This window comes from Branchiostoma belcheri, unplaced genomic scaffold, assembly GCF_001625305.1.
Source record: "Branchiostoma belcheri isolate BF01 breed outbred unplaced genomic scaffold, Haploidv18h27 scaffold12, whole genome shotgun sequence".
Lineage (NCBI taxonomy): Eukaryota > Metazoa > Chordata > Leptocardii > Amphioxiformes > Branchiostomatidae > Branchiostoma > Branchiostoma belcheri.
Genome location: NW_017802602.1, coordinates 3,924,816 through 3,951,763, shown reverse-complemented (window position 1 = coordinate 3,951,763; position 26,948 = coordinate 3,924,816). Strand labels below are relative to the sequence as shown.

Genomic DNA, 26,948 nt, shown 5'->3' with positions numbered 1-26,948 from the left:
AAACAGGCGGCTGGAATGTGCAGGGGACAAGGTAAACACCAGCGCCATTTTGTCTAGTCTGGGTTTACCGACTTCTCGATCTCTCTCAGCACGGAGAAATTCCGACCTTTTTCTCTGCCGTCCCGCTCCGCCAACTCGCAACAAATGGACGTGCGGTGAGACGGGGCACTTCCATGGCGTCAGATGACAACGACAACTGTTATGACATATTAGGAATAGAGCCAGATGCTACAGCGAGTGAGTATATAAAGCGTAAATATATGATTGTATGGCGAGTAAAAATACATACACAAGAAAGAGAGCTCCGCCTACATCGGCGGTTTTCTAGATGTGGTTTCGAGGATTTCCTGCAAGAAACAAGTGTTTGAAAACTGCAGACAGCTACAGAAAGTGGTTTCAAAGCGCAACCCAGCTTTGGGAGACGTAAATCCGCGGCATATGCCGCTGTGCACAATTTTATTTTTGCATACATGATACAAGAGGCGTAAAAGGGCTAGACGAAAACGGAGCCATCGCCATTTTTGTTGGAGGCTGGCCTCATGAGTTAGAGCAAGCGCCGCAACCGCTGCTAAATATTTTACAGCAATGTGTACGCACAAAGTGTTGTGTTTCTTTACGAAGAGTCTCCTTCGTGTAGTGTTTTTATGTCAGTTTTTGCATGTAGATATTTGACCGTCTGCGAGTTTGCTATATTTTTTTCGTATTTTCCTGGAGCAGTTGAGCCGAATTCACGCGAATTCACGTGGATTCTCGCGATTGTCAGCAGTAGTTTTGTGGTCAGTCCACGTTTTTGAGCCACTCAAATTTCCTGTTTGTGGCTTTTTTAATCACAGGTATCTTGAAAATGCGGCAAAGAAGTAAATAAGTGGTTAATTCAGCTGTCTAACAGTGGGATATGTGTAGCTCTTGCCTTGTAGCCAGTCTCCAAGCAGATATTGGGGTGAAAGATCTAACGTTTTCATATGGCCGAGCTTCCCTGGCCCTGACAGTCCATAGTCCAAACCATTTCCAACTTGTAACATCGAATTCTTGAAAAATTACAATATGCACAATAGTATTCAAGTGTTTCAAGTATTCAAAGAAGTTTGGCCACCAGAAATATAATATTGTGATCTTTCACCACCAACATCTGCTTGGAAATTAGATGTCATTCCATTTTTTAGCCTCCAAACACTCCCCTTTTTTTACAACTTACAAGTGACTTTCCCAACTGCCTCCCATTTCTATAAGGAACAGCTCAGCTCTTTCCCACACTATGTTTGCTTTAGAAGCAAAAAGGTCTCATTCAGTCATTGACTTTTTCTTGCCAATGGAGCTGCATCAAATAAATTGAATATTGTTAGATTTTTTGCATTATGATTGTAGTATTTTATGGTCTACTCTTGTATTGGCAGTTTTGATTACCTTTATACAAGGCTCAAAATCCCACCTGCGTAAATGGGCTTGATAATGATAGTGGCACAAGTATCACCCGTATAGTAGTATAGTTGATGTTGGTTCACTTCTGACGCGAAATGTCATAAACTGGATTGAATTGTAATAAAAATGTGTTGACATTCGTGAAGTCTGACTGTCAGGTAGAAATTAGCATGATACCTTAAATTATGTAGCATGTTTTTTGAAAAAAAGTTTTTGAAAAGTATTTTAACAGTTAACTTAGCACCTTGTAATGTTAATACTAGATGATTCCTACATGTGCATTATGTAACAGGATATGATCTTTTTTATTTGTCATTTTTGTATACTTAAATGTCGCGTGACGCCCTTTTGAAAACCATTGTGTTTGAATCATATGAATATGTAGTGAACAAAAAAGCTGGATATGTAATACTAATAGTCAAGGTACAATGGCTGTCGTGTTTAAACTTGTAATTATTTAGGCCAAGGAAATACCACCTGCATATGCAGGTTCGTTAGTGCAGGTAAAATTGGAGCTGTGCAGGTATTTCTGATGTCTACCTGTACCTAACCTGTACTGGTCCATATACTGGGTGTATAGGTGTGTGTAGATTTCTATTTGCAGCATTGACTCACTGTTACCACCTATGAAATATAAAAGAATAACAGTAATGGTTTATGAACAGTATGATCCATACTTCCTAAATTCTAAGTGGTGCAGGTAACATTTGTCAGGTACAGGTAATTTTCAGTGTTACCTGGCCCAGTGTGAGTGCAGGAAAAAGGATTTTGAGCCCTGTATAAACTATAATTTCTTGTGGTGGGCTAGTATCTGACAACTTCCAATGTTCTTTTGTTTTACAGGTGAGATTCAGAAGGCCTACCTGACCGTCGCTATTCAGTATCACCCTGATAGAACTGAGGTAGGTCTTTTTATAATTCTCAGAAATGTTAGACTGAGATGGTTTTATCATCGCAGTATTCGCGGTAAACTCTACAAAATTGTCGCATTTCAAATGTAAAGTGTTACTGTACTATAGAATTGTTCTAATTGTTTTACCACTGACTACTACCCAATTAAGTCTCTGTGAAAATAATCAATTTACGGTGTATAGACATTTTTAATCGGTGTACAGTGTTGGTAGATTTGACGTACGACATCTTTTGTCATTTCTAATCTTCCATGGCAATGTTGAGTAAATTGCATGGCAGTTGGAGTTTAAATGTTTAAAATGACATTCAGTTGAATGTCATTGGCTGTTGGATGTTGGTTGTCCAACTGTCAGATGTATGTGAAACTTTGTGAAGTGAGCCAACTGCCGCCTGGCAGAGTCATATCCGGCGCTGTCACACAGAAAGAGTAACGTAAAACTGGGGACGATATTTCTACTATGTTTCTCTGTTTCCGTTTCTTGAATGTTTGTGCCTTAGTCCTGCAAAAGTCAGCCGTCTTGTTACAATTTACAGGAAAGGTTGTCTTAAATCCATGTCTGCAATTGTTTCTGTCACAGCATGCTTTCTTTTACTATAGTAGTCCAGTAGTAGTATGACAGCAAACAACTATTGTGACTGTGCCATTAGCATACATGTAACTGTTTTTTAATACCTTGCCAAATGTGGTTTATTTTTGCATTATTACTAGTGAGAACTTGTCATACAACTTGCTCACTACTTTACCAGGTAAAAGCTATATATATGTATGATTTATTATATTATGTAATGTTATATTGTCATTTTTACAGTGGTTGAAATATTTCAGTTTTCTGCTTGCCAAATATATGAAGATGTTCAAGAATGTTGCTGATCTGAGTATTGAATATCATGCGATGTTGCTGTCTTCTTCCAACTACATCATACATGTATTAACAGGAATTGTACTTTTCTGGACTGTGTCAGATTATGTTCAGAGTCTCTGGGAAGATGGAAACTGGCCATTTCTAATCGGCCACTTCCGAAGTACGCCACTACTAGTACTGGGACAAACTCAAAACATATGTGCCTTGTTGTTACGGGGTTGCACAACAGTTGCACCTTTGCCTACAAACTAGGGATTAAAACATTGAAAGCTGTTTTGGGGGGATTTTAAAAAATCTTGGCAGTTTTCTGGGGGGATGCCTATAGCAGGTCAGAGTTGATATACTTCCTGCATTAGTTTACAGAAAAAATGGAAGTTTTTCCATCCTCTTGGCACCCCCATGAGGTAATGGAACAATCTTCCAGTTGCCAAAAGGATCAATCCAAGTCCTCTGGTTCGGGGGGTTTATTTGAGGAATGACTATTGTATATAGAATTTGTTGGAACTGCATTTGAAGGGGATTTGACAAGTTTTCAGGGTGCAAAGTTTTAATTCCTGAGATATTGACAGTTTAAGACCACTAGGAGTGCATACATTTGAAACATCACCCCTTTACTATAGACTAGTACAGACAAGTTGTGTTCCATGGACTCAAGTTGATTGGTAGCACATGTAGTGTGAATAGTTAAATGTTGGGGTAGAAAAGACCAAGGTCGCTGGGACCAATTTCGTAAGGTAACTGTCAACGTTTCTGCTATATGTGTTTGGCTGAGAGGAGACACATACCAACTCCTGGATTCCAGAATGCTGTCTTGGTTGATAGTCTATTTAGGAACACCCATGTGGAATACACTGTCTATACTTTCAGGCACAGCTGCAGCACTTGAATAAATTTAGGCCGATTTAGTGCTGGCCTGTAGCCTTGGAAGGTCATGGTCAAGCCTTTTATTTTGCTTTCAGGGACGGAAGCATTGTTTTGGGTGTGTCATGGGTTTGCACGGTGGGTGGGAGGTGATTTGAACAGATGATTGATAGGACAGTCAAGCCTGAAGATGACCATGAATGTGTATTTCTGATGTAGTACATGTGCAGAGTTCTTGAGTTGTTGTTTCAATTGCAAACTTTGAACACTGCAAACATCTTCTTTCCCCTTCCGCTGTGAAATAATGTCCCCACAAAAACATAGATACAGTATTTGTTTTATTCATGTCATACCCACACAAGAAAACATACATTTCAATGTGAGATGTGCCAAAATTTGGTGTCCCTAAACAAAAATTGTCACAACTTTAATTCCTACGTCTGAATCCGGTGTTTGAATTTTCGAAAGCAGCACACTTGTCTAACGCAAAACGCATCCAAATAATTCCATGGAACTTTGAACCCTGTGTGATAGAGGTAGTTATCATATGGGCCTGAACACCCATATCAAATGTTATTGTGTAATTTGTGGCCCAGTTGACATAGCTGAATTTCAGCTACAGGGTATATGCGTACCATAAGAAATAGCTGATCTTATTGTAAAATACATGATGACTTCTCTCTCGGGATGTATTTTGTTGGATTACATCTTCCACCGCAGAAAGACTTTTAAATGCCCCACAAGGGAAAAGGTTTTATGTAGAAGAATTATGTCTCCTTTTCAATAGAGTGAACAGGCCTGCAGCAGTTATCCTCCGCCAAGCTTAGGAGGTAATTAAGTTTCAAGGCCACCCTGAGTTTACCAAGGTCACTCAATTGGTTTAATCCCCAAGGGGGAAATGTTCTTGTGTATAAAAGAAAAGGGCTGGCTCTCTGTCGATGGTTAGGAATTCCGAATCTAATTCTGAATCTTTGAATAAGTTAGATCTTAGAGATATTTTACTAGTAAATCTGCTTGTTTTAGTCTTCTTCATTGCCTTTAGTCTGCTTCGTTCTTTGTTGATTTGAAGAAAATACATGTAGAAGAAAAAACAAGAAACTGGAGGTTTACCAGTTATACAAAATATGCTTTGTTTTGCATAACCCTTAAACCACCTTTTGACATAAGCTACATAACACACCCGGTAGACCTGACCAGAGTGTAAGGTTTGATCCACCCACACTCAGAATGACCCCTGCTCTTTTCAATAAGTGCAGTGGGATCTTTAACATGCTCAAGGAGGTGTGGCCCTCCTCAAACACAAGGCTTCCGGCTTCATGTTCTACATTTGAGAGGATGTCAGTAGCGGAAGCTAGGTACATGTACTCTTGTTCACCTGAGTCGTGTGAGGAAAGAGGTGTTCAAATTCTTCAATGCCTTTCCCAAAGACACAACACTGGGGTCTGCCAGGGATTCGAACCCAGAACCTTCGGATTCTGAGTCAACAATCCGAAGAACAAGACTTTGCTACGGGACCAGTATGGGATCCATTTAGGGAAAATAGAAAGGAGACAAAACCAAGCTGTTTGATTCTGTATGCACAATTTTGTTGATCAATCGTCATCAGAGCTAACACAGACTTTCAGTGAAACCAACAAGAAAAGAGCAAGATGCAAAAATTACATTTTATATTGGTATTTTGTTACGAGAAATTGTGATGGTTCAGAGACATTATTATTATTTATTGGCAAATTCAGCCTCCTACAATAACCAGAAGTGGGTCATACAAAATCCTTGATGAAATGCTCTGTATATTCCTGCCAATGTATGACAAATGGATTTAAGGTACATGCCAATCCTATTTCGTCAAAGTGGTTACCATTTACTTCTTGTTAATAAGCGTAACGAACATAGTACTGAGAACAAGGCTTGGTAATGATAATTAATGTAGTTAACGCCTGATTTCAATTGCATTGACATTCAAATTTTGATGAAGATTGTGTTTTTAGGGTTTCCTTCCTTCTGATTGGCTGTTGAGATAATTGCATCATCCTGTTGCAACAGCTCCACCTATCCGTAATGTTGGAACTGCACGCAATGGGCATATAATGCATTATTCAGTAGCTAGCTAGATTGGAAGACCCTGGAAATGGCATCTTGCCATCTAAACAGCCAGTCGATATTGGAAACACATTTATTGGTGCGCCTTGAGTGAAAAGTTGTTTATAGATGTACGTTTACGCCCAAAATAAGGTTTTGGATCTTTGATAAGCGCCGTCCGAGGCAATTTTAGGGTTGCAAAACTGGAAATATTCAAAATAACCCTAAGGCAATTGGTTTATGAAATGTTGCCATGAAACTGTGAGATGATATTAAATTATTATCCACATATTGGTGATATGTTTTTTTCTGTGGCAAAGATTTGCTTGTGATAATATATATACCCCGGTATAGCCAGGCACATATTCTCACTCGATGCAATTGAGGAAATACATGTATGTACTTGTAGGTGTGGCAAAACATTGGGGCCTTCCAGGGATTTGAACCCAGAACCTTCTCATGTCAACAACCCTAACCACAACACCACCTTAGTGCTAACTTAAAATAGGAACCTTATTTCCACTTCCATGAGTGATGTTTCAACCTGAACGAAAACAAAAGGATCCTTGATGTAGCGTGCCCTTGAAGATGACATTGAGAGAATGCCTTTCTAAATGCGCAAGTACGGCGCAAGTGTTTACATGACGTAAGGAGGTTTAAAGGTTCTTACATGAGGTAAGGCTTGATCCCTAATGTAATTCTGGCTGGAATAAGATTATTCTTATTACTGATATTAGCTTGTGCAATGAGACTTAGAGAACATGATTATCAGTAAAGGACTTAAGTTAGAGAACCTGATTATACTAATTTTAAGGCCACACGAATTTGATTTGACAAAGGTTTTTATTATTTTTTTCTGGCACTTAAATATCAAGAATATGTTGCAAACCAACATGTAATAGTACCTTATAAACATATAGTTTTTTTACCCTAAACAAATATCCAGGTGCATTGTTGTACATACAGTCAAAAATTATGTGTACAACTCCAATTTTGGATGCACACTTACGCATGCAGTATTTTCTGTGCTGAAAACCCTACTACACTAAGTCTATGGTGGCAGGTCATGAATAAGACAAAGACTCTCTCTTCGGAAATGTTCTTAAGCAATAAGGACCTTGGGAAAAGGAGCAATGTATCTTGAAGTCTGTGCTTCGCTTTGCTTAAAATCCTCTCATGATGTGAGTAGCATCATCTTAAGAATACAAATGACTTCATCCCAAAAATGCAAATGAACCAGTACCTCATCCCAAAAATGCAAATAACTTTGAGCTACATGTTCATACATGTAACTATAAAGCAATGTTTTATAATTGATTCTAAGGGAAATGTTGATGGCTTTAACTTCAGTGAAACTGCTTTGCACAGTTTTACACGTAGATGACAAGATATGCTGACAATGGATTGGTATGCGAATTCCACACATACAATGTACATGTACAGTACCGGTAAATATATCTTGTCTCTGTCTAGTATTGAAGACAAGGACAAATGAAAATGATTTCATTTTGTAATACTATAGATTAAGGTGGTTGATTTTGTTCAATTTTCCCTCCCATGTTTATGTGATAACCTTTAAAAACTTGGTGATGTAATAAATTATATTATAATGAACTTTTTTCCAGACCAGACCACTAGATGTCTGTCCTGGCTTTTCTAGTTTGAAATGAAGCCACACCCCTGTGTGTGTGTGTGTGTCGGTTTCAGTCTGTAATTGGCGTAAGAAATTGCTGGTTGCGTGTGCGACTTGTTCACCTTTCTACGTGACCTGTCTCAACTTCGGACTGCAGTTTATTTACTTTATAGACCGACCCAGAGACGTCCGCTCACAAGGCCCCGAGCTGGGCGAATGTGAGCGGGAAGTTGGCTAGCCTGGGTCCACGTGGTTCCCGGCGCCAGGCCACAGAAGTTGGGGCGGAGTTGGCGAGTTCGCTTGGAAGTGCTAATTAACAAAAATGACTGCCAGACATTTTTCCACCATCACAATTAGCTTTCGACCAATGGTAGCATGGCAATTAGCTGTTCGACCAATAAGAAGACGATGGCTGAATTTTGTGGTTTTTTTTTATTTCTGTGTTTTAATGGCAGTAGGAAGAGCTATAAGGTCTGTCTATTGGGATGAGCATGCCTATAGCCAGGATTTTGAATAGGGGGGTTCTTCCCACTGCTTGAGCTAGACCTCGAGCGCTGAAGGCGCGAGGTTCCTAGGGGGTCCGGGGGCAAATCAGAGATAAATTTTTATTCAATGACAAAGGGAGCAGTTTTTCTACGATTCCAGTTCATCTTTTAAAGAAAAATCTTGGACCTTTACATAAAAAGTGGACCTTTACATAAAAAGTGGACCAAAAAGTGGACCTTTACATAAAAAGTGGACCAAAAAGTGGACCTTTGAGCCCCTTCGAACCCCCCCTCCCCGGCTACGGGCATGATGAGGGCAAAAAGGAAGTCACTTGTTCAAATGCTGCCAAACAAGTTTTTGTTGCACTAATGTTTCCTTGGGTTCATTGCAAATTGGCAAAGTTGATCTTGTGGCTACGGTTCTTGACTCCCTGGCAGGCCCCAGCATTGTGTCCTTGGGAAAGGCACTTAGCACTTTACACCTACTTGTACATGTAGTTCCACATTCGACCCTGGTGAAAATATCTTCAGTTACAGATACAGACGTCCTCTCAGATGGGACATAAAGCCAGAGGTCCAGTGTTAGAGGAGAGCCACACCTCCGAGCATGTTTAAGATCCCACCGGACTTAACAAAAAGAGTAGGGGTCTTTCCTGGTGTGAGTGGTTCAAACCTTACAGTCCAGTCTTACGCAGCTTGTACTCACTGGTGGTTTCTGGTGTCTTCCGTCTTCAATTATGTTCACTGATAAATATTGTTAACTCATTTATTTTCAAGGAAAATAAATCTTTCCTTGAAGTTCATAGTTTCAACAGTTCTGTAGTGGTTAGTACAGGGGTGAAAACATTGTAAACACATTCTCTGTGTCGTGATTTTGCGGTGGAGACAACAACAATAAACCCATCCACAGCAAACATTTGAAGAGGTACAGTACTTAGAAATTGTGCCATGTTAGCAAAGAGGTCTGTGAAATTCAATGAGGGGAAAGAGTCACCCTAGAAGGTACACAAGCTAGAAAAAAGGTTCAGTCTAAAGGTCAACCAGTCGGATTATTGTTCAGGGTCCACCATAGGGTCAAAGACCTGTGTTTGAATTTCACAGCAGAAAACATTCACATGTTTTTCCATATCACTTTCAGTACTAGTAGAAATACCACCTGCCTATGTAGGTTAGTGCAGGTAAAATTGAAGCTGTGCAAGTATTTCTGTTGTCCATGTACATGTACAAGTGTAAAAGATATAATCGTTTCCAGGGCTAGAAATCCCACCTGCATATGCAAGTTAATGCAGGTAAAATAGGAGCTGTGCAGGTATTTTTGATGTCTGCCTGCACCTAACCTGCACTGGTGCATGTACTGGGTTTCTGTAGGTGTATGTTGATTTTTATTTGCTGCATATACTGTTCCTGTCTATATGAAATATAAAAGAAATAATGGCAAAGGCCTCTGAACATTTTTTAGTATGATCCACACTTCCAAAATTATTAGTGTTGCAGGTAAAATTTGTCTGGTTCTGGTAATTTTCAATGTTACAGTGCAGTTACAATGCAGAAAAGAAGTATTCCAAGCCCGCACATAGATAGACTTCGTATGCAATTGTCATACCTGTCACAGTAATACTCCTGTACCGTAGACAAATTCTATGGGAAGTGAAACGTGACAAGCATACAGGCCACTTACTTGTTATAACTTATAGGCAAAACCTAACACATTGAAGCCATATTGTAATGTTGCCTTGGCCAGATTTTTATTTACATATGAGTGACCTGATCTGTTTAATTGCCTTAACGAGAAAGGTCTTGTTTGTTTTGTAGTTAAGTGTTAACATGATAAGTGGAAATGTTATGAAAGGATTTTGTTTTTATTTCATTTTTTGGGGGGTGTGGGAAGAATTTGTTATATTCCCTGATCTTCTGTAGGGGAAGGGAAATTACATATTTTCTCATGTCCTTCAATTTTTTCATGTCCTTCCTTTTTTGGATCTTTCTAGAAAGTGCCATGCTCTTATTCTAAGTCCCAAAGATATTAAATTTTTAGGTATTATTATTATTACTCAAAATATAGCTATATTTTTGGATACTGTGACGTGATATTAATAATGTAAATTGGTAGACAGAAATTTGTAAGATCCTGAACAAAAAAGGTATAATGATTCCTTGATACTTGTATAGGGAACAATATTTGCATAGTTTATAGCAAGAAAGGCCTGTTCAATGTTGTATAGAAATTTTGAAAAAATCATTTTTTTATTCAGTCATAAATTTTGCATGAGAAATTATTATCTAGTTTCACCAAAATGTTTTCTTTTTCCACTAAAAAAAGCTTTAAAGTTAACAATGGGTAGAGACTTTGTGAAAGTCCTTCCAAAAATGATTTTGCCCACCCCACAAAAAATGGAATGATCCAATGGAAGAAAGGTATATGCTTAGGCTTTTATGCAAATCTTCTGAAAGCATGAAGCTTTAGACAGATACACAGGTCTTGACAATTTTGAACCAAAAGTTTGGAATATTCCATTTTTGCTTGGGGGTCATATTAGGTGTCTGCTTGCATATTTGCCTTTCTATTTAGACATTAGACACAAGTGGTTTATTGTTAATTAAAATTAGAACATTTGTATATTCCTTTTTTTAATTGTCCTAATTTTTTTTATTTTACATACAAATATTTTGTCCTCTGGAAAAAGTGATAAAATTTTGCCTCGAAATTGTAGAAGCTTTCTTTCATCTGTTAGCTGTTTTCTTTTATTTTGTAAACAGGATGGCTAAAAAATATAGACAAGGATTTGTATGGTTGTAGATTGTTAGGAAATCAACTTATTTTGTGGATAAATATGACTAGGAAACAGTCTTGCTGATGGTATTATATATAGGAACAGTGAGTGGGTGGCCAGGATAGGATTATAGGGGTGAAAGGTCAAAGTTCAGCCTGCTGCCAGCCTCTCAGGTGACCTATATGTACTGCAGCCATTTTCAGCCATTTTGGCCTACTGCTCCGGCCATGTTGAATGGTGACGGTTTACACACGTTCCTGCCTCCAATCGGGCAGAAAGGTTGGTCTGTGCTTACAAGTCCATATCCTCAGGATATTTTGTGCATTTTTGAGGTGGTTTCACTCCTGTGCTTTGCAAACTGTTGGATATTTTCTTTCATTTGTAAAAGTCAGAATGCCTGGCAGGGGCCCCCGGGTCCATAGACTTGCGTTGGTGGCATGTTGCCAAGTTTGGAAATAGCTCCGTCTAGCTGGGCCCCCCGAGCTGTTTTTTTCTGTGTGTTGCGTCGTAGGAAGCCAGGAAAACTACCCCAACGCCAGCCTTTAATCCAATTTGTATGGTTTCTGTACACTGTGAGAGCACATTAGCATAACAAGGCAAATCTCTGGGACGTTAAAACAACAGGAGTATCCACGGCGGCAACAGTAACTGTTTTGGTCTCTCCCCCCTCAGAATCAAGATGGGAAGAATTCAGCTACGTTTGAGAAGATAAATGCTGCCTACAGGGAAGTGATATCAGGTAGGTGACATGTCCTTGCTAATTTACTCCCACTGCCGCATTAGAAGGTTCTGGATGTAAACAAACTATGCCGATTGTTTGAAATGTGACGCTCCAGCCGGAAATTTGAACTCACCTACAACCAGTGGGTGTGTGAGCCGAGGAAGAAAAAAAAAGGTCATTCCGAAATAGCCGTCCCGTCAGGACGCATCTCGTTCAAACTGCCGCCCCGTTAAAACATCTAACGAAGTGTTGATTTTTGATTGTCCCAGTCTTGTAAATGAGATTAGTTGTTAAGTGGTTTGGTGTTTGTCGGGGCGTCGTGTTATGCCTTGGGGTCGTTGACCAAGGAGATACCATCGCAGATTAACTGTTTTGTATTGAACGTTGGGAGGGGTGTGTCTCAGTTGTATTTACCTGCAAAGTACCTGTGTTTTTTAAGTAAAAGGTTTTCATTATTTAACCTTATGGAACTTGAACCGTGCCTATACCTGCACTGCTTACAAATGTCCCCCTGATTTTGTCACATATGCAACTGAAATTTTAATGACGCACCTCGGCTTATTTTCTGAAGGTTGAAATAAATATCTTTATTTTATCACATGATTTTTAAACTAAAGGCACTGAAAGTGTTTTCAGGGTTGTAAACTGGATTTTCAAAGTCAGTTTTCTGGTCATTTTTTTTAAATGTAGTAAGTTGAATCAATCCTATCCCATCCTAGAATACTGATATCTGTGAAGCAAAATACATGTCACTGATGTTAAAAGGGTTGCGTAGGCCGGTTCTAGCTATTCAATGTTGGTACCAAGAAATAAGGCTTGTTTTTGTGCTATTTCAGATGTTTCAAGTATGAAATGATGACAAAAATGTGCTAAGAAACGGCAGTAAATGTCAATATCAGACAGATTTCCTCATCCAGAATATGTTTGTATTGCCACCCTGAAATAGCATTGCTATTGGGTGCTTTTAACATTTACTGTTTGAATTGTCAAAGCAAATCAATTGAAACGAATCATGAATGAAATCAGTGCTCATGTAGATTATTATAATGAAGGTAAGATGATGACACCATAATTAGTTTGATTATGGGGGTTTCCCATGTAATAATTAGGAGACAATTTGGCAATTTAGCAAGTTGATGTTTCTAGCATGATAATATTTGTCATACACACTGCTGCATAAATTTGCATGTATTATTTGCTATTACTCTTTTTTTGCGTATATAAATTTGACAGTACTAGTCTAAGTTTGCATATTCGATATTTGATAACCTGTTTTAATCTGCATATTTGAAGACATATGCAAATTTCTATACATAATGTTACCTATAAATAGGCTATATCTCATTGCTAATGTAGCTTTTTATGAGTATATTGCAAGGAAGGCTGTCACAAAAAAGGTTTTATGATTTTTTTGTGAAGTGACCTCTCCACTGGAAATTCTTGGTTGTCCTTCTCAATTTTATGCCGTTGTAAATATCTCTCCCTTGTGTGACTACTGTATTACAGAATTTCAAATGCAAATTTAACTTTTAAAGATACTGAAAACTTCTCTTCCCCTCCTAATGTGGAAAAATACACAGTGAATGTTTCACAATTTACAGTAGGTTTCCTGCTTTTGAAGTTATAAGGTAGGGTGGAGTCTCTCTCTTTTAGCTGTTACAAGTCTGTAAAAAATATCACCTGTAGAAAGTCATGAATAATGTATTAGCTGGTTTGCATATCAACCCCTCTGTGTAGTAGGATGGGGCCTAGGAAAATTAATGTTGTGTTCCCGGTTTCAGTCCCGAATAAACTAGGGTCGGTAGGTAGGGATTTTAATTTATTTTATAGATTTTTAAAAAGATTTTGGCTAAAATGATCTAACAATCCTGGGGTCAGTTGGGAAAATGGAAACTACCATTTTTTCCCACTAAGCCTGGCTTTTTTGTCCCACCATTCTTTTTGGTGTAGGGATCTGCATAACGCTATAAGTTATTGACTTTTGTTCAACTTTAAGCCTAATGTGCTTAACCCCATAACCAAAATAAACTTGGCGTCAAACGGCTACCTTAGCAGGCTGAGGGTTAATGAACTTTGATTTTGGCTCGGTACAGGAGTTTGTTTTTTCAAAAGTTGACAGTTAACAACTTGAAAAGCTGAAGCAGAAGAACAACAGCTTGCCTTGTCACCAGAACAGTGTTTCTGATACGTGTACCACATACATTTTTGTATATATAGACATGTAGCAAATGAATATGCCAACACCACATGTACCGTACATTTTTTTCTTATGCAAATTACATGTATGTTACAAGAAGACATTGGCCGGGTATATATAAGAATAATGCTAATATGTGTTTTGTACAGTTTTTGTGACCAATAATGCTAATGTTGTTTTATCTAAACATGTTTTCCTACTTTGTTTTAGATGAAGATGCAGAAAATGTAGATAGTGATCAGGTAAGCTGCACTTTCTAAACTTACTGTTACAAAAGTAGAAATGAGACATATTACATTATTTCAAAGGGAAGAAATTGTGTATGATGCTTGACGTGACTTTTTTGTCGCATTTTTTTTTAAATCTTCAAATTTGGCAAACCCAGTCGGTTTTTGTATCTGCCTGATGAAATTTTTATGACCAATACTAAGTTAGGAAGAAAATTACCGTGTGATTGGCCCAAACTTGTCACCAGTCCAACCAACTTGTCTTCACCAAACAGTCTCCATCCTAATAAAAGCTGTATAAAGATACAGGTAATAAGATTCTCTCCGATGTCTGTACCACTCAGGTCTTCTTCAACTTGCTGGAAGAGTTGCTGCTATCAGACTCTGAGGGTAAGTCGGTTTCCTTATTATCATTCCTTACTGATTCAATTCCTTGATTCTTGAAATGCCATTTTGTCATAAAATCATGGAAGACTAGAAAATTCCAATACAAGTAGATGCAATCAACAAGTAAACAAATAAGCATAAATACAGATGTTAGAGACTGTTGTTCATGCCACATAACAATATCCTGAAGGTTTATTTTCTTTTGTCATTAGCAAGTTTTTCACATTGAAGTGTTGGTATTTATTAGCGAACGCTTATGCTTTTGTCTGAAGGATCCTTTTTCCTGACAATACTCGTCAATATGACAACAGAAGAATATGTTCTTTAGATTTAAGTCTAACTAGGGTTGTGAATCTGAAAAAAAAAGTTTTAGGCACAGGTACGGAAGTTCTGGACAGTAGTTATATTGTAAGTACAGTTCTAGATCTGGAACTAAAACAAGTTTGGTCAATTTTATGTCATAAATTAAGCCAACTGTCTTTTTAGCATTAAATTGTCATCTTTGGATTTACATATTTTCCGTCTCACAAGTCTAGAGTATTACAAGTTTTCCTAACTTTCAAATGCTAAATTGTCTTTATGAAAATGAAATAGAATATAAATTGGCCTATCCTTAGTATGAAACATGGTATTCACTATTGTTTTAGTTTTAGGTATTGTAATTTGTATACATCTGAAATATTGTATACATTTATATCTTCTAATATATTAGACATGATATCCAGGCTCCAAGGCATACATGTACTGTATCTGCAAAATGTTAAATTGCTTGGAATAATTCCATTTAATCCAGTCAACCCTGTTTAAGTATGACCTTTTCCACAGTAAATCTAAAATATCATGACGGCACACCCACGCCATGTCTTAGTTTTTAGTCACCGGTCTGAAACGCTGTCCTCTCTAAATTATACACCGTCATGTATTGATTGATGCCAGTTTTGTACCCAGCTGTCTTGTGGCCTAGGGTTCAAAGTTACACACCCATCCCGTGTTTGCAGGGCTATTTTTGTGAACACACTGCAGTGGACATATTAGAAAATGACCTTGGATAACCCCGGCCTGGCATGCCGCATGGCTGTTCTAGCACACTCCCTCTGGAAAATTGCGCAAGTTTTCCAACTACCTTCAGTTGGTTATTAGCTAAATTTCTAGGTGTGTCCATGTTCCCAAGAATGAATTTTGAGCCCCGAGTTTTGAGAAGGATTTGCTTTCTGTACCTTGATTAAGCACAGTAATGCTAAGGATGGACTGTTATGATTGCAAATAATTGTTGACCTACTAAAAATTATTTTGGGGCCCCCTAGCTGCTTTCTTAAGTACTACAACAAAACCTCCTTGCTTTGAAGAGAACATGACTTAAGTAGTATGTATGAAAATGCTCAATACAGCAAGGAAGTATAAAAAAGTTCATTATAAAAAAATCTACACAAAACTGTAATTTAAGAAAAACTTAAACTCTGTGGCATTTGTGTAAACTTGAGCAAAAACTTTCTCTGGGATAATTTTTGGTCATATTTTAAGTAACCCATAGAAATGAACATAATTGATGTCAGTTACTGTTGTACCAGACTAGTATCCTTACAGTAATACACTATGTATTTCCTGTTCCTCTTAATGAAGTAGGTAAAAAAACACTTTCTCACGTACTATACCAATCTTCTTCCCTTAACAACATAGAGTCAATTCCGCGTCACCGAGTGGGTTTTTTCTCCATGTTTCTAATACGTTTGAATTATTTAGAAGAAAAGAATACCCCAGTAACAAAAGTTCTAAATTTTTCAAAAATTTTAAAATGAAAATTTGAATATATTTGAATTCATTTATATATTTCTGAAACATTTTGAAAGTGGCTGTACAAAGATCTCTTTATTTAGAATAAATTTGAACTACCCATGTGTTTCTTTCACTGTTCGAAATATTTAGAACTATTTCAAACAAATAACCAAATGGTAGATGTGGGTAATTGCCCCCATAAAAGTAGGTGCTAATCCTACTCTTCTGTAGTCTTCTGTATATTTTTAGATTTCACTGCTGGACACTGGTGGCTCTTTTGTTGTAAGGCATCAATGCCTGACACCCAGGCAGTCTACCCTGTACTTCACAGGGATGTGTGAATTACTTCCTTCCCATCCCACTTACCTATTTACAAAATGTTAGAAATAATTCGAAATAATGGTAAAAAATGGTAGAGTGCTGTTAGAAATAGTTAGAAACTATTGGAAATGTCATAATCCACATCAGGAATATTTCAAACGTTTAACTTGACCTAACTGAGCATACCTGGCTCTTGTCCATACCACGGTACCCCTCTCCTTAGACCAACTGTACATTTGAAGGAAAAAATAAAACATTGAAGAAGGACCTCTGGAGTTTCTATTCGTCTATGTAGTTGTGGAGAGTCTGACTGACGATTTTTTCTGCTGACTAACTAACGGATAAATTCTCCCCCTGCTTCTGTCTGGAAGAGTTGTGGATTAAGCAGTGCCAGCAACACTAACCACCCACAAACATCGCCAGGTACGCTTCTGTTCATTAAACTACTACGTGTCAATGTCATGTGGTGTGGTGGTATTGTCCTGTACATGATCCTAGTACATGTAATGTTTGACAGGATTCAAGTTTTTGGATGGTATACCAGTAATTGTCTTGGAGTGTGTTAGTAGCTCAATTGGGTGTTTTTATTAGTATAAACCTTGTGTCGTGCTTGGTGTAGTTTTATTTGTTGAGTTATTTAATTTGGTCAAACTTCAATCCATGTTGAGTGTACTTTGAAAGTGTTTTCACTGAGCTTTAAATACAACCTGCATATGCAGGTTAGTGCAGGTAAAATTGTGCATGGTATTTCTGATGTCTACCTGCATATTGACAACAGTTTTCGTGTGATCTTTACTTCCTAAATTTTCATTTAGTGGTGCATGTTAATTTTGTCTGGTGCAGGTAATTTTCAATGTTGCCTCATGCAGAAACCTTAAGACTTGATGGTATATCAGTTTTCAATACTATGGATGGGATATCTCAACCTAATATGGAACATGTATAACGTGATGCAAGTACTGAAACACAAACAATTTTAGACTTACATGTCATCTTAAAAAAGTCCTAAGTTGACCTGTTGACATTTTGGGGTGTGAATACTTGACATAGTGTAGGTCTGGAAATAGCGTCATAATTATAGGTGTGTGGTATTTAGGATGAACACAGTCCTTTTAGGAAAGGTGTCTTACCTGATTTAGATTTCCCCATTATTCACAGCACAGCCAAAAGACATTGGCCCATTCAATCAGTATAATATTGTAACTTCAGAAACTGTCTTTAAACTTCTTTTAACCTGCCAAAAGGCTATACTTATGCAGGGAGAAGATTAGAAATGATTTAAATTTTAAGATAGCATATCAATACCTTAGACATTGCCATTGTTATCACTAATAGTAATACTACTAAATCATGAATTTACTGGGTTGAGCTAATAGCAGCAGATGATATCATAATATAGGTATGTCGGATTGAAAAAGTTTTTTTTTTCCATTCACTAACATTATTGTTAAGAAATGGTTGGTACAACAGTAACTGTTCTAAATACTGAGTACATGCATTTGAGCAAAACATAGCAGAAGACCATTATTACAAGTATGATTACCACCAAGGTTGCAACATTCAAGACTCATACTTTTACGCCCTGCAATGGCCTAAGTTATAACTTATAACCTGCAATTTCTACTCCAAAAAAATTGATATGCATATTAAAAATTATGAATTGCCATTTGTCAACCTTTATTATTAGAACAGATTATGAATCACATATTGCAGATAACAGAAAAAGTGTTTCAAACTTATCATGCAATATTGTAACATGATAGAACTGTTTACTCTGTAGGCAACCTGTTACATGTAGTACAATATATGTGAAAAAGTTAAACTTTACATGTCAGGAAAAATGCAGCAATTCATGTACTCTAGACACATCTTGTGCTACATGTGCCTGCTATCCATACTATTCCAGCTCCATTTGATCCTACAGAATAGTCTGGAAGTATAAAAGAAATTTATGAAGTATAAAAGAAATTTGCAATAGTTTCTAAACAGTTTTAGCATGATCCGGACTTTTGAGTGGCGCAGGTAAAATTGTCTGATACAGCACGTGCAAGTATGCAACAAAAAATATTTCGAGCCCTGGATGGATTCCAGGATAGTATATTGTGCTGTGTGCTGGTGTCAAGTTGCAGGGCTCTCCCCAAGCAGTGAAGCATGGGTGCTTCCCCTCTCCCCAAAATCCTAGCACCTCTCCCAAAGTGTGCAAATTTAGGGTTTTCTCTTAGTATTTTCATGAAAATTCACTGATTTTTCATCACCTTTCCCGTAAGAAGTTCTGGGGAGACCCCTGTATAATATTGTGGTGTGTAGGGGGGTATATTGGTGTCATCTTGTAGGGTACAGTTTCTGACTTGTGGTTTTGCGTTCCTGCCCAGTAACAGATCTAGACATGTAGGGGCAACTCAATGCAGAAGGTTCCTCGCCAGTCCAGTTTTGAACTGGACTAGGTTCAAAACTGGTGCAAGTGAAGAACGAGAGCCTGACAGTTAGATTTGTGCAGTGTAGGGGTGTCATGTTCTGATGTAGTGTACAGTTTCTGACTTGCGGTTTTGCGTTCCTGCCCAGTGACAGACGTGTAGGGGCGACTCAATGCAGCAGGGTCCTCGCCAGTCCAGTTGAGAGCCTGTAGTACATGTAGTTGGGTTTATGCTGTGTAGGGGTGTCATGTTCTGATGTAGTGTACAGTTTCTGACTTGTGGTTCTGCGTTCCTGCTCAGTAACAGACGTGTAGGGGCGACTCAATGCAGCAGGGTCCTCGCCAGTCCAGTTGAGAGCCTGTAGTACATGTACTTTATGCTGTGTAGGGGTGTCATGTTGCGATGTAGTGTACAGTTTCTGACGTGTGGTTTTGCGTTCCTGTGCAGTGACAGACGTGTACAGCTGGTTCAGCCAGTCGAGTCCAGGGTTCTCTCCAGATGATATGTACATAGATGATGTGGACGATGACGCCGCTGACAGGGGTTTTGACACCTTCATGGATATCGTTCACGTAGGTAGTGACATCATTACTACACTTGCATGCAGCTCTGTGTTATAGACAGTGTGATTCAACAAATTGGCTTGTTGGTGTGCTAGCTTAGATGATTATGATGCCATCATTTGTACCACAGAAATAAAGCAAACATAAAAGGTGAAAAAAACACCTAGGCGACATGTGGTCAATTATGCAAATTAAGGACATTATTTGTACAATTTCAAATATTTTCACCACATAAGATACATGTACTGTACATAATATGATCAGGCATTTTCCCTTGTTGAACAAAGAGATGTAACTACATTTGTACATTGATAATGAAAATACTTTTCTAGTTATCTTCAGTTGTACTTCTGTCAAAGAAACCTGGGGGCTTGAAGTTGACTCATAATGATCATTGAAAAAGTAGGATCTTAAGTATGAAATGTGTCTTGTTTCTTCTGCAGAATCGTAGGCTGAACGGAAAACAAGTTCCAGAAGGCTTCACAGATGAAAAGGCAAGGATCTGATTTTTGACCATTCCTCAGTGGCAGAGCCTATTGAAGTGTTTTGATAAAATTTGTGTCAGAATTTATGCGTTTCTGGATGTTAGATTTAGATTGAGGATTTGTTTTCTATTCAGGCACAGTGTTAGGAATACTCATCTGCAGTCTGCATTTTGTGGAGACATTTTCAATATTGCAGAAGAAAAATTGAGCAACCTGCAATTTTGCTGAGTGAAAAAATCAGGCTGGGGTTCAATGGTGTTTAAGAGCTATTGTTTGCCATTACATGCAATTTTTTATATGCTATGGGTTTAGATCCAGACTTTTGAGTGTGCATTTGCAGAAAGTATTTCTGAATTGCAGAACAATATTTTCACAATCCTGCAATATTGCAGAACACTGAAAAAAGGTATTTCTGCCACTAAGGCAGCTTAGAAGCTGTCATGTTTTGTAGTCCTGCGTCTTTTTGACATCCTTTTACAAAAGTGTTTCTATCACTTTCACAGTGCTATCTGACTTCTGAATCCTAGCAGGTGTCCTGATCATGAGTGTTAACAATGTCCTATTGTTCCTGTGTCTTCCAGTTGTCTTATCTGAAAGACACTCTAGCAGAAGAGAAGGAAGCGCACAAGCGGGAGAACGCTAAGAGGCTGAACAGCAAGAAATCCAAAACTGTACTTCCAGTGCCTGTTGCAAAGGTAGGATCTATAGTAGGGGCGTTGACACTAGATAGTAGTAGTCCACTGTATTCTGCTGCTGCAGTAGCTTTGGCATCCTGCAGCATCAATCAGTCTTATCACTAGATAGCTTTAAATAATGATTAGAGTTAGATGTTCAAGGGTTAGGTGTAACAAGGCATTCGGTGTATTGTAGCCAGCTGCCACCGCACCGCCTGCCCGTGAAGCTGGTGTGTTACGCCGAAGGGCTGTTATACCGGCTATACAGATACAGCAGCTGGTGTGTTACGCCGAAGGGCAGTTATACCGGCTATACAGATACAGAAGCTGGTGTGTTACGCCGAAGGGCAGTTATACCGGCTATACAGATACAGATAGGATCCAGTATCTAGCATCTAACAGTGTTGTATTACTTCTAATAACACAAATATGTATAAAAGATACATAAGAACTAGCATTTATATCATTTAAAAAGTCCTTTTATATGGTGGTTTTATTTTGTATTTGGGATAAAAATGAGTTTTTTTTACAGGGTTTGAAGTTTGCGTTTGAAACCATTTCTGTAGTACAGTAGACATTAAAAACACGTATTCAAAGGAAACACTGACATGTACTTTTTTTATTCGTCCAGCCTAAACCAAAGTCAAAGAAGCAATTAAAAGCAGAACAAAGGAGGAGGGAGAAGGTATGATATAATTTTTTCTCTTGAAGATATTTTTACAACTTAACAACATCATGTCTACTGAAAAATGCATCTAAGGAGATTCCCAATTCAATGTCCCCCTTGCACTCTTGGCTTGCATATTTGAACTGTGCATACTTGAGTGACCTGCACTAGATATATCGTAAACGCATTGTTTTTTGAAGTGACAGATATGATATGTAACCTACCACTTAAAATGGAGCTTGTAGTATTTCATGTTTTCTGGTTAGATTTCTTTTCTTTGGTATGGTGTGTCGTTCCTTCAGACATTAAAACCTACCCCAGACACAACCTGATAGTGGTACTGAGAGGTGACGATGTGTGTGCAAGGCAGATGGACATGCTCCAGTTTTTGAGCAAACAAGAGAACACAGCTCCTACTTTTAAACTGAAAACATCAAAAGCAAAGCAAAATAGAATGGAAAATTTAGCAAAACAATGCAGTCAACGCTTGATACTAGTGTTATGTTTTGGTATGGGTTGTGTTCGTCGTTCAAGTGGGATGTTAGACCTTTGGTCCTTTATTTAAGGGAGTTTCAGACATTAAAGAACCCAGCACACTTGTCCAGAAAAGTAGGATGATCCTGAATGGATATACAAATGTAAACGTTAGCCGTGACCAAGCTGCACTGCACCATTAGCCAATAGACAAAGGATTACATGTCACCTCTGATAGAGTGTGACTGTTCTACATTAAGTAGTTAGTTTGTACTGAGACTATCATGAAAGTTCATCTGTGTTGGTAGTAATTATAGTAAAACGTTGAACTTTATTCCAACACACAGTTTACAGAGAGATCAAATTTTCAGAGACCACTGTCACCTTCATCAGGATAATTAATGACCAATCACTTCACAACTTGATCTCGTGAGAGTTATGGTTATAAACACGTGACCTTATTCACATGAGACTTTACTGATGCGTGACGTAAGCAATTAATCAAAAGTGCCAGGGAGTTTATATTGTCCACCATCTCTAGCTATATTAAGTGAAGACTGAAGTGAACACTGAGACGTTTTTTTTTTTTTTGTGCTCACCTGCAGGAAATGGAGGAGATTGCCCATGACCTTAAGGAAAAGGCAAAAGAAGAGGAATTGAGAGCTGAAAAGAAAAAGCAGGTGAGGAATTCGAACGTCCATTAAAAGAACAAGAAATTGAAAATAAAAAATTATCATACAATTTGAGATTTTATGTATTTCTTGCTAATTCTGTGTACATTTTTCCACTGGCTCCTGTAAGGCAACAGTTCTGCATCCAATACATTTCTTCTCAACATCTACATGTAATCAATATGTAGGCAACTCATATCCATCTTCAATTTATACAAGAAGACTTTCAAGGGTCTTTGTAAAGGATGCTCATAGACAATCCAGTGTTACTGACAAAGGGTAGTGGATGCTATCTGAAATGTATGACTGTTAACCAAAATCATATCCAATTGCTTGAGTAACTGTTTTTTGGCGTATCTTATTACCTGGATGTCTAACCTTCACTGACAATTCAAACTCTATTACTGGATGAAATAACGTAGATTACCCCAGGACGTTTCAAGTAGCATCCATCACTCTTCTTCAGTATTGTGAGGTACTCAAGATTCACAAGGTTAGTTTGTATCTGACTGGATATGAATGATGTTGAGTATGAAGGGATGTGAAGAGGATTTCTTGTTTTTTTGCAGCAGGAACTTGAGAAACAGAAGCGTCTGGAAGAAGAATATATTAAAGCAGCTCAGGAAGAAAAAAAGCGAAAAGAAAAGTAAGACTACTATCTTCCTCTTATTCAGCCCAATGTTGGAGTCTTATATACAACCATGTAATATTTCATTAAATATTTTTCCTCCCTGGAAGATTAGTCCTAACGGGCTAAAGGGTATCGTAATAAACTGAACTGAACTGAACCTGACAGCATTTTTATACTGGTACAGGTAACATTGAAAATTATCTCCACCAGACACATTTTACCGACGTCACCCAATTTAATAAGTATGATAATTGATCATACTAAAAACTGTTCAGAAACCATTACCTTTATTTCTTTATTATTATTATACATATGCTTCTTAGGTGGTAGCAGTCAATGCAGCAAATAAAATCCATGTACACTACTTTATAAATCAGCATGTGCAGGACTGGTGGTATTTTCAGTCGTGCTAGAACCTGTAGTCATTATCATTAGCTGCTAGATGGCGCTTCTACAAGAATACAGCCCCAAGGATGACAGAGTCATTAAATCTGTATCTCAAGACTCGTGTATGTGTGTTCTTTACTAGAGAGGCAGAAGAGCTTCGGCTTCAGATGGAAGAGGAGGAAGAGCAGCGGCAAGAAGAGGAACGCCGCAAACGTGAGGAAAAGAAAAAGAAGCAGCAACAGCTAAAGGCCAAGGTAGGTACAAGATGCTGGGAGACTATTTTCACCATCTTTCTGTTTAAAATAACATGAAAATAGCTGATTGTCAAGACAAAGCACAATGTGAATGAAATTTCTTTGTGTTGTTTCAAACTAGCGAAAGATTAAACTAATAATAATCTCATAACAGCAAAAAATACTTTCATTGTTAGACTGGCTTATCGAGGCATAACGTAAAGCGTGATATTCAGGTGTGATTTTGTCCTAAAATTTGTTTCATATTTTACTATTCCTACAGGCACAGGAGCTGAAAGCCAAAGGTAAGGTCCACTTTTTCCTGTATCCATATTATTATATTTTAAATTGAAAGACACAATCACTTTTTAAATTTTACCGCGAAAACCTCTGTTCCCCTTCGAACACAGGTCCCCATAAAATAAGTATCTGCAGAAATTAACGAATTTACAATGCCAACCTACTGCCTGTTTGCAGAAAGTCTCAGCTGCATTTTCAAAAACACAATCACATTTGTTTTTGTGGTGTTCATTTTGACACTACCAACCTGTTGAATACTGTAAATCTAATGTTTGTAGTGACTTAAAGTTTGTTTTTGCTACCGTAAACTTATGCACTGAATTGAATTAAAGATCCTGTGAAAATTAAAGAATTTACAGTACCAACCTCTTGACTACTGCCGGTTTGCAGAAGCTGAATCTGCCAAGTCTCAGTGTTTCTGACATGCTACTTCTGTAGTACAGAATTGTTTCAACAGCAAACTTAAAACACCACAAAAGCCTCCTTTCCCTTCGAATTTAAGACCCTGCAAAAGTGAATGAATTTACAGTACAAACTTTTTGAAACTGCCCATTTGCAGAAGCTGAATCTGCCAAGTCTCAGCCATCCCAGGCCGCCGCCGCCCAGCAGGCCGCCAAACGCCCCAGCTCGGCCCAGGGCCAGCAGCCGCCCCGCTACCCGCGGGAAGTCCCCCCGCGCTTCCAGCAGCAGGCCCAGAAACAGCAGCACCACAAGCAGAAGCAACAAGGGGGCCAGGGCAAGAAGCAGCAAGGTGGGGCAGTTTGGATTGTAACGTACCGTAGAAGCAATCCTAATCCTACTCTTCCAAAATGTTCAAATTTAGGGTTTTCTCATAGTATTTTCATGAAAACAAGAAGCAGCACCACAAGGAGAAGCAACAAGGGGGCCAGGGCAAGAAGCAGCAAGGTGGGGTGGTTTGGATCGTAACGTACCGTAGTAGTAGTAGACTGGTTTATTAAGCTCAAGTGACCATTTTATAAAAAGGGGGCCATGGCAAGAAGCAGCAAGGTGGGACGGATTGAGTCCTAACAGACATTTGTACCATAGAAGCAATGAAGCAAGAGTGCTCCACCTCTCCCCAAAATCCTAGTACCTCTCCCAAAATGTTCAAATTTAGGGTTTTCTCATAGTATTTTCAGGAAAACAAGAAGCAGCAAGGTGGGGCAGTTTAAATCGTAACGGACTGTAGAAGAGAAGGGTTGGAGTATAAAATTGGGTGGTGTGGTGCAAGGTCAGAATGTTAGGGTCAGAACTGAGAGGTCCTGTGTTCGAATCCGCCCATGTAGACCATAGAAACATACAGTAAGCAGTTTTCCTTTGGGTTATATCTACTGTACACCTAGTCACCGTCCTACCTGTTGTTTCAGATTACTACAAAGGGTCTGGCGACAACGATTTCTCCTTGTAACACAACATGTAGACAATAGAAACATACAATAAGCAGTTTTCCCTTATGTTATATACTACTGTACACCTAGTCACCATCCTACCTGTTGTTTCAGATTACTACAAAGGGTCTGGCGACAACGATTTCTCCATGTAACACAACATGCAGACAACAGAAACATACAAATTTTACAATAAGCAGTTTTCCTGTGTTATACATGTATCTACAGTAACAGTATGCTTAGTCACCATCCTACCTGTTGTTTCAGATTACTACAAAGGGTCTGGCGACAACGATTTCTCCATGTGGAATGATACCGGTAGCAGCTGGGACCGCGTCGTAGTGGACGGTAAAGACAAGGAGTCATGGCCTTCATTGAACAATGAATCAGAGACAACCTCAGAAGTAGATGACTCTCTTTCTAATGCTGGCTCTGACAAATCCGCGTCCAATTCCAGTAGCGTGCAAGGGCTAAGCCAACATTCTGATAACGGCCAGAGAGACGACTCGAGCCTGAGTCCGCGGGATACAGACCTTTCTAGTGGAAATGCCACTCCCAGTGCTTCCAGTTCTGGTCCGTTAAACGATACCATTGCAAATGCCAACCCGAGAGGGATGAACGGAACCACAGACAGTGTGTGGGGTGTGAGTAGCAGTGCAAAGACGGTGAGTACGAGCGGAGCGATGAGTGTGTGGGGTATGCAGGGTGCTGCTACAAACGTTAGCAATGTGAACTCAAGTGTCTGGGGAGGGAATCCCCACGGCTTTCCAAATGTGCAAAATAATAATGACAACTCCGTTGTTGCAAGAGATGCAAACTCTGGGACCTCTAATTCCATGTTTATGGGAATGTGGGATTCGGACTCCAATTCCGACGGGAATTATCAACAGAACGTGTTGCAATTAGGGAGGAAAGAGGCTGCTCAACAGCAACCACCACCGCATGTCTTTGGGGTACACAACGCCTTCCTCAGACTATCAACAATCCTGGTTCAGGACCAAATAATACTCAAAATTATGGCAACCCTCAAGTGAATGCAAATGCTGCAATGGAAAGTGCTAAGTGTGAACTGCTGCCCGTGAGCAATGGATGGTTGGGTGGGTTCTCCACCGCAGGAGAGGCCAACCCGGGAGCCCCTGGACACACCAACCTTGTGGACGGCCCCATGGGATTGCCGGCGCCAGCGGCGTCCAACCCAGGAAACACCAGCGCTGCTTCTACAAACCCGCTGTTCGGAGGGAGTAACATGAACACAAGTGTTGCAGGGACTGCTGATTCTGCCAATGCTGCCAATATTACTACTACTAATATGGGGAATAATAATCCGGGGAATCAATCATCAAGGACTGAACCAAATGCCTGGAGCCGCCCACTGTCCGGAGCGGACTGGGGCAATCCCAGCAGAGCCTGGG

General features: G+C 38.9%; 1 protein-coding gene across 4 annotated transcripts; it reads left to right on the top strand.

Annotated features, from left to right (window-relative positions):
- LOC109462792 (stress response protein NST1-like) lies at positions 1–26,942 on the top strand. Of its 4 annotated transcripts, none has more exons than XM_019759400.1 (15): positions 1–237; positions 2,263–2,321; positions 11,696–11,762; positions 14,152–14,183; positions 14,513–14,558; positions 19,511–19,635; positions 20,070–20,120; positions 20,693–20,806; positions 21,417–21,470; positions 22,532–22,606; positions 23,170–23,243; positions 23,758–23,869; positions 24,132–24,153; positions 24,708–24,899; positions 25,804–26,942. In XM_019759400.1, exons 1-15 carry the CDS (start codon positions 174–176, stop codon positions 26,568–26,570), a joined length of 1,854 nt encoding a protein of 617 aa, XP_019614959.1. In that variant the 5' UTR covers positions 1–173; the 3' UTR covers positions 26,571–26,942. The 4 variants fall into 4 exon arrangements, with proteins under 4 accessions (XP_019614959.1, XP_019614958.1, XP_019614961.1 ...); XM_019759399.1 differs by having other exon boundaries at positions 23,167–23,243; XM_019759402.1 differs by lacking the exon at positions 1–237 and adding an exon at positions 17,021–17,072 and having other exon boundaries at positions 2,298–2,321; positions 23,167–23,243.
- Positions 26,943–26,948: the final 6 nt, after the last annotated feature.

Bases quoted from the DNA above. Each gene is read 5' to 3' on its own strand.
- LOC109462792 (XM_019759399.1), top strand. From the start codon at position 174: ATGGCGTCAGATGACAACGACAACTGTTATGACATATTAGGAATAGAG. The intron at 19,636-20,069 runs GTAGGTAGTGAC...TTTCTTCTGCAG, and splicing joins CCTTCATGGATATCGTTCAC to AATCGTAGGCTGAACGGAAA. The intron at 23,244-23,757 runs GTAAGACTACTA...GTTCTTTACTAG, and splicing joins GAAAAAAAGCGAAAAGAAAA to AGAGGCAGAAGAGCTTCGGC.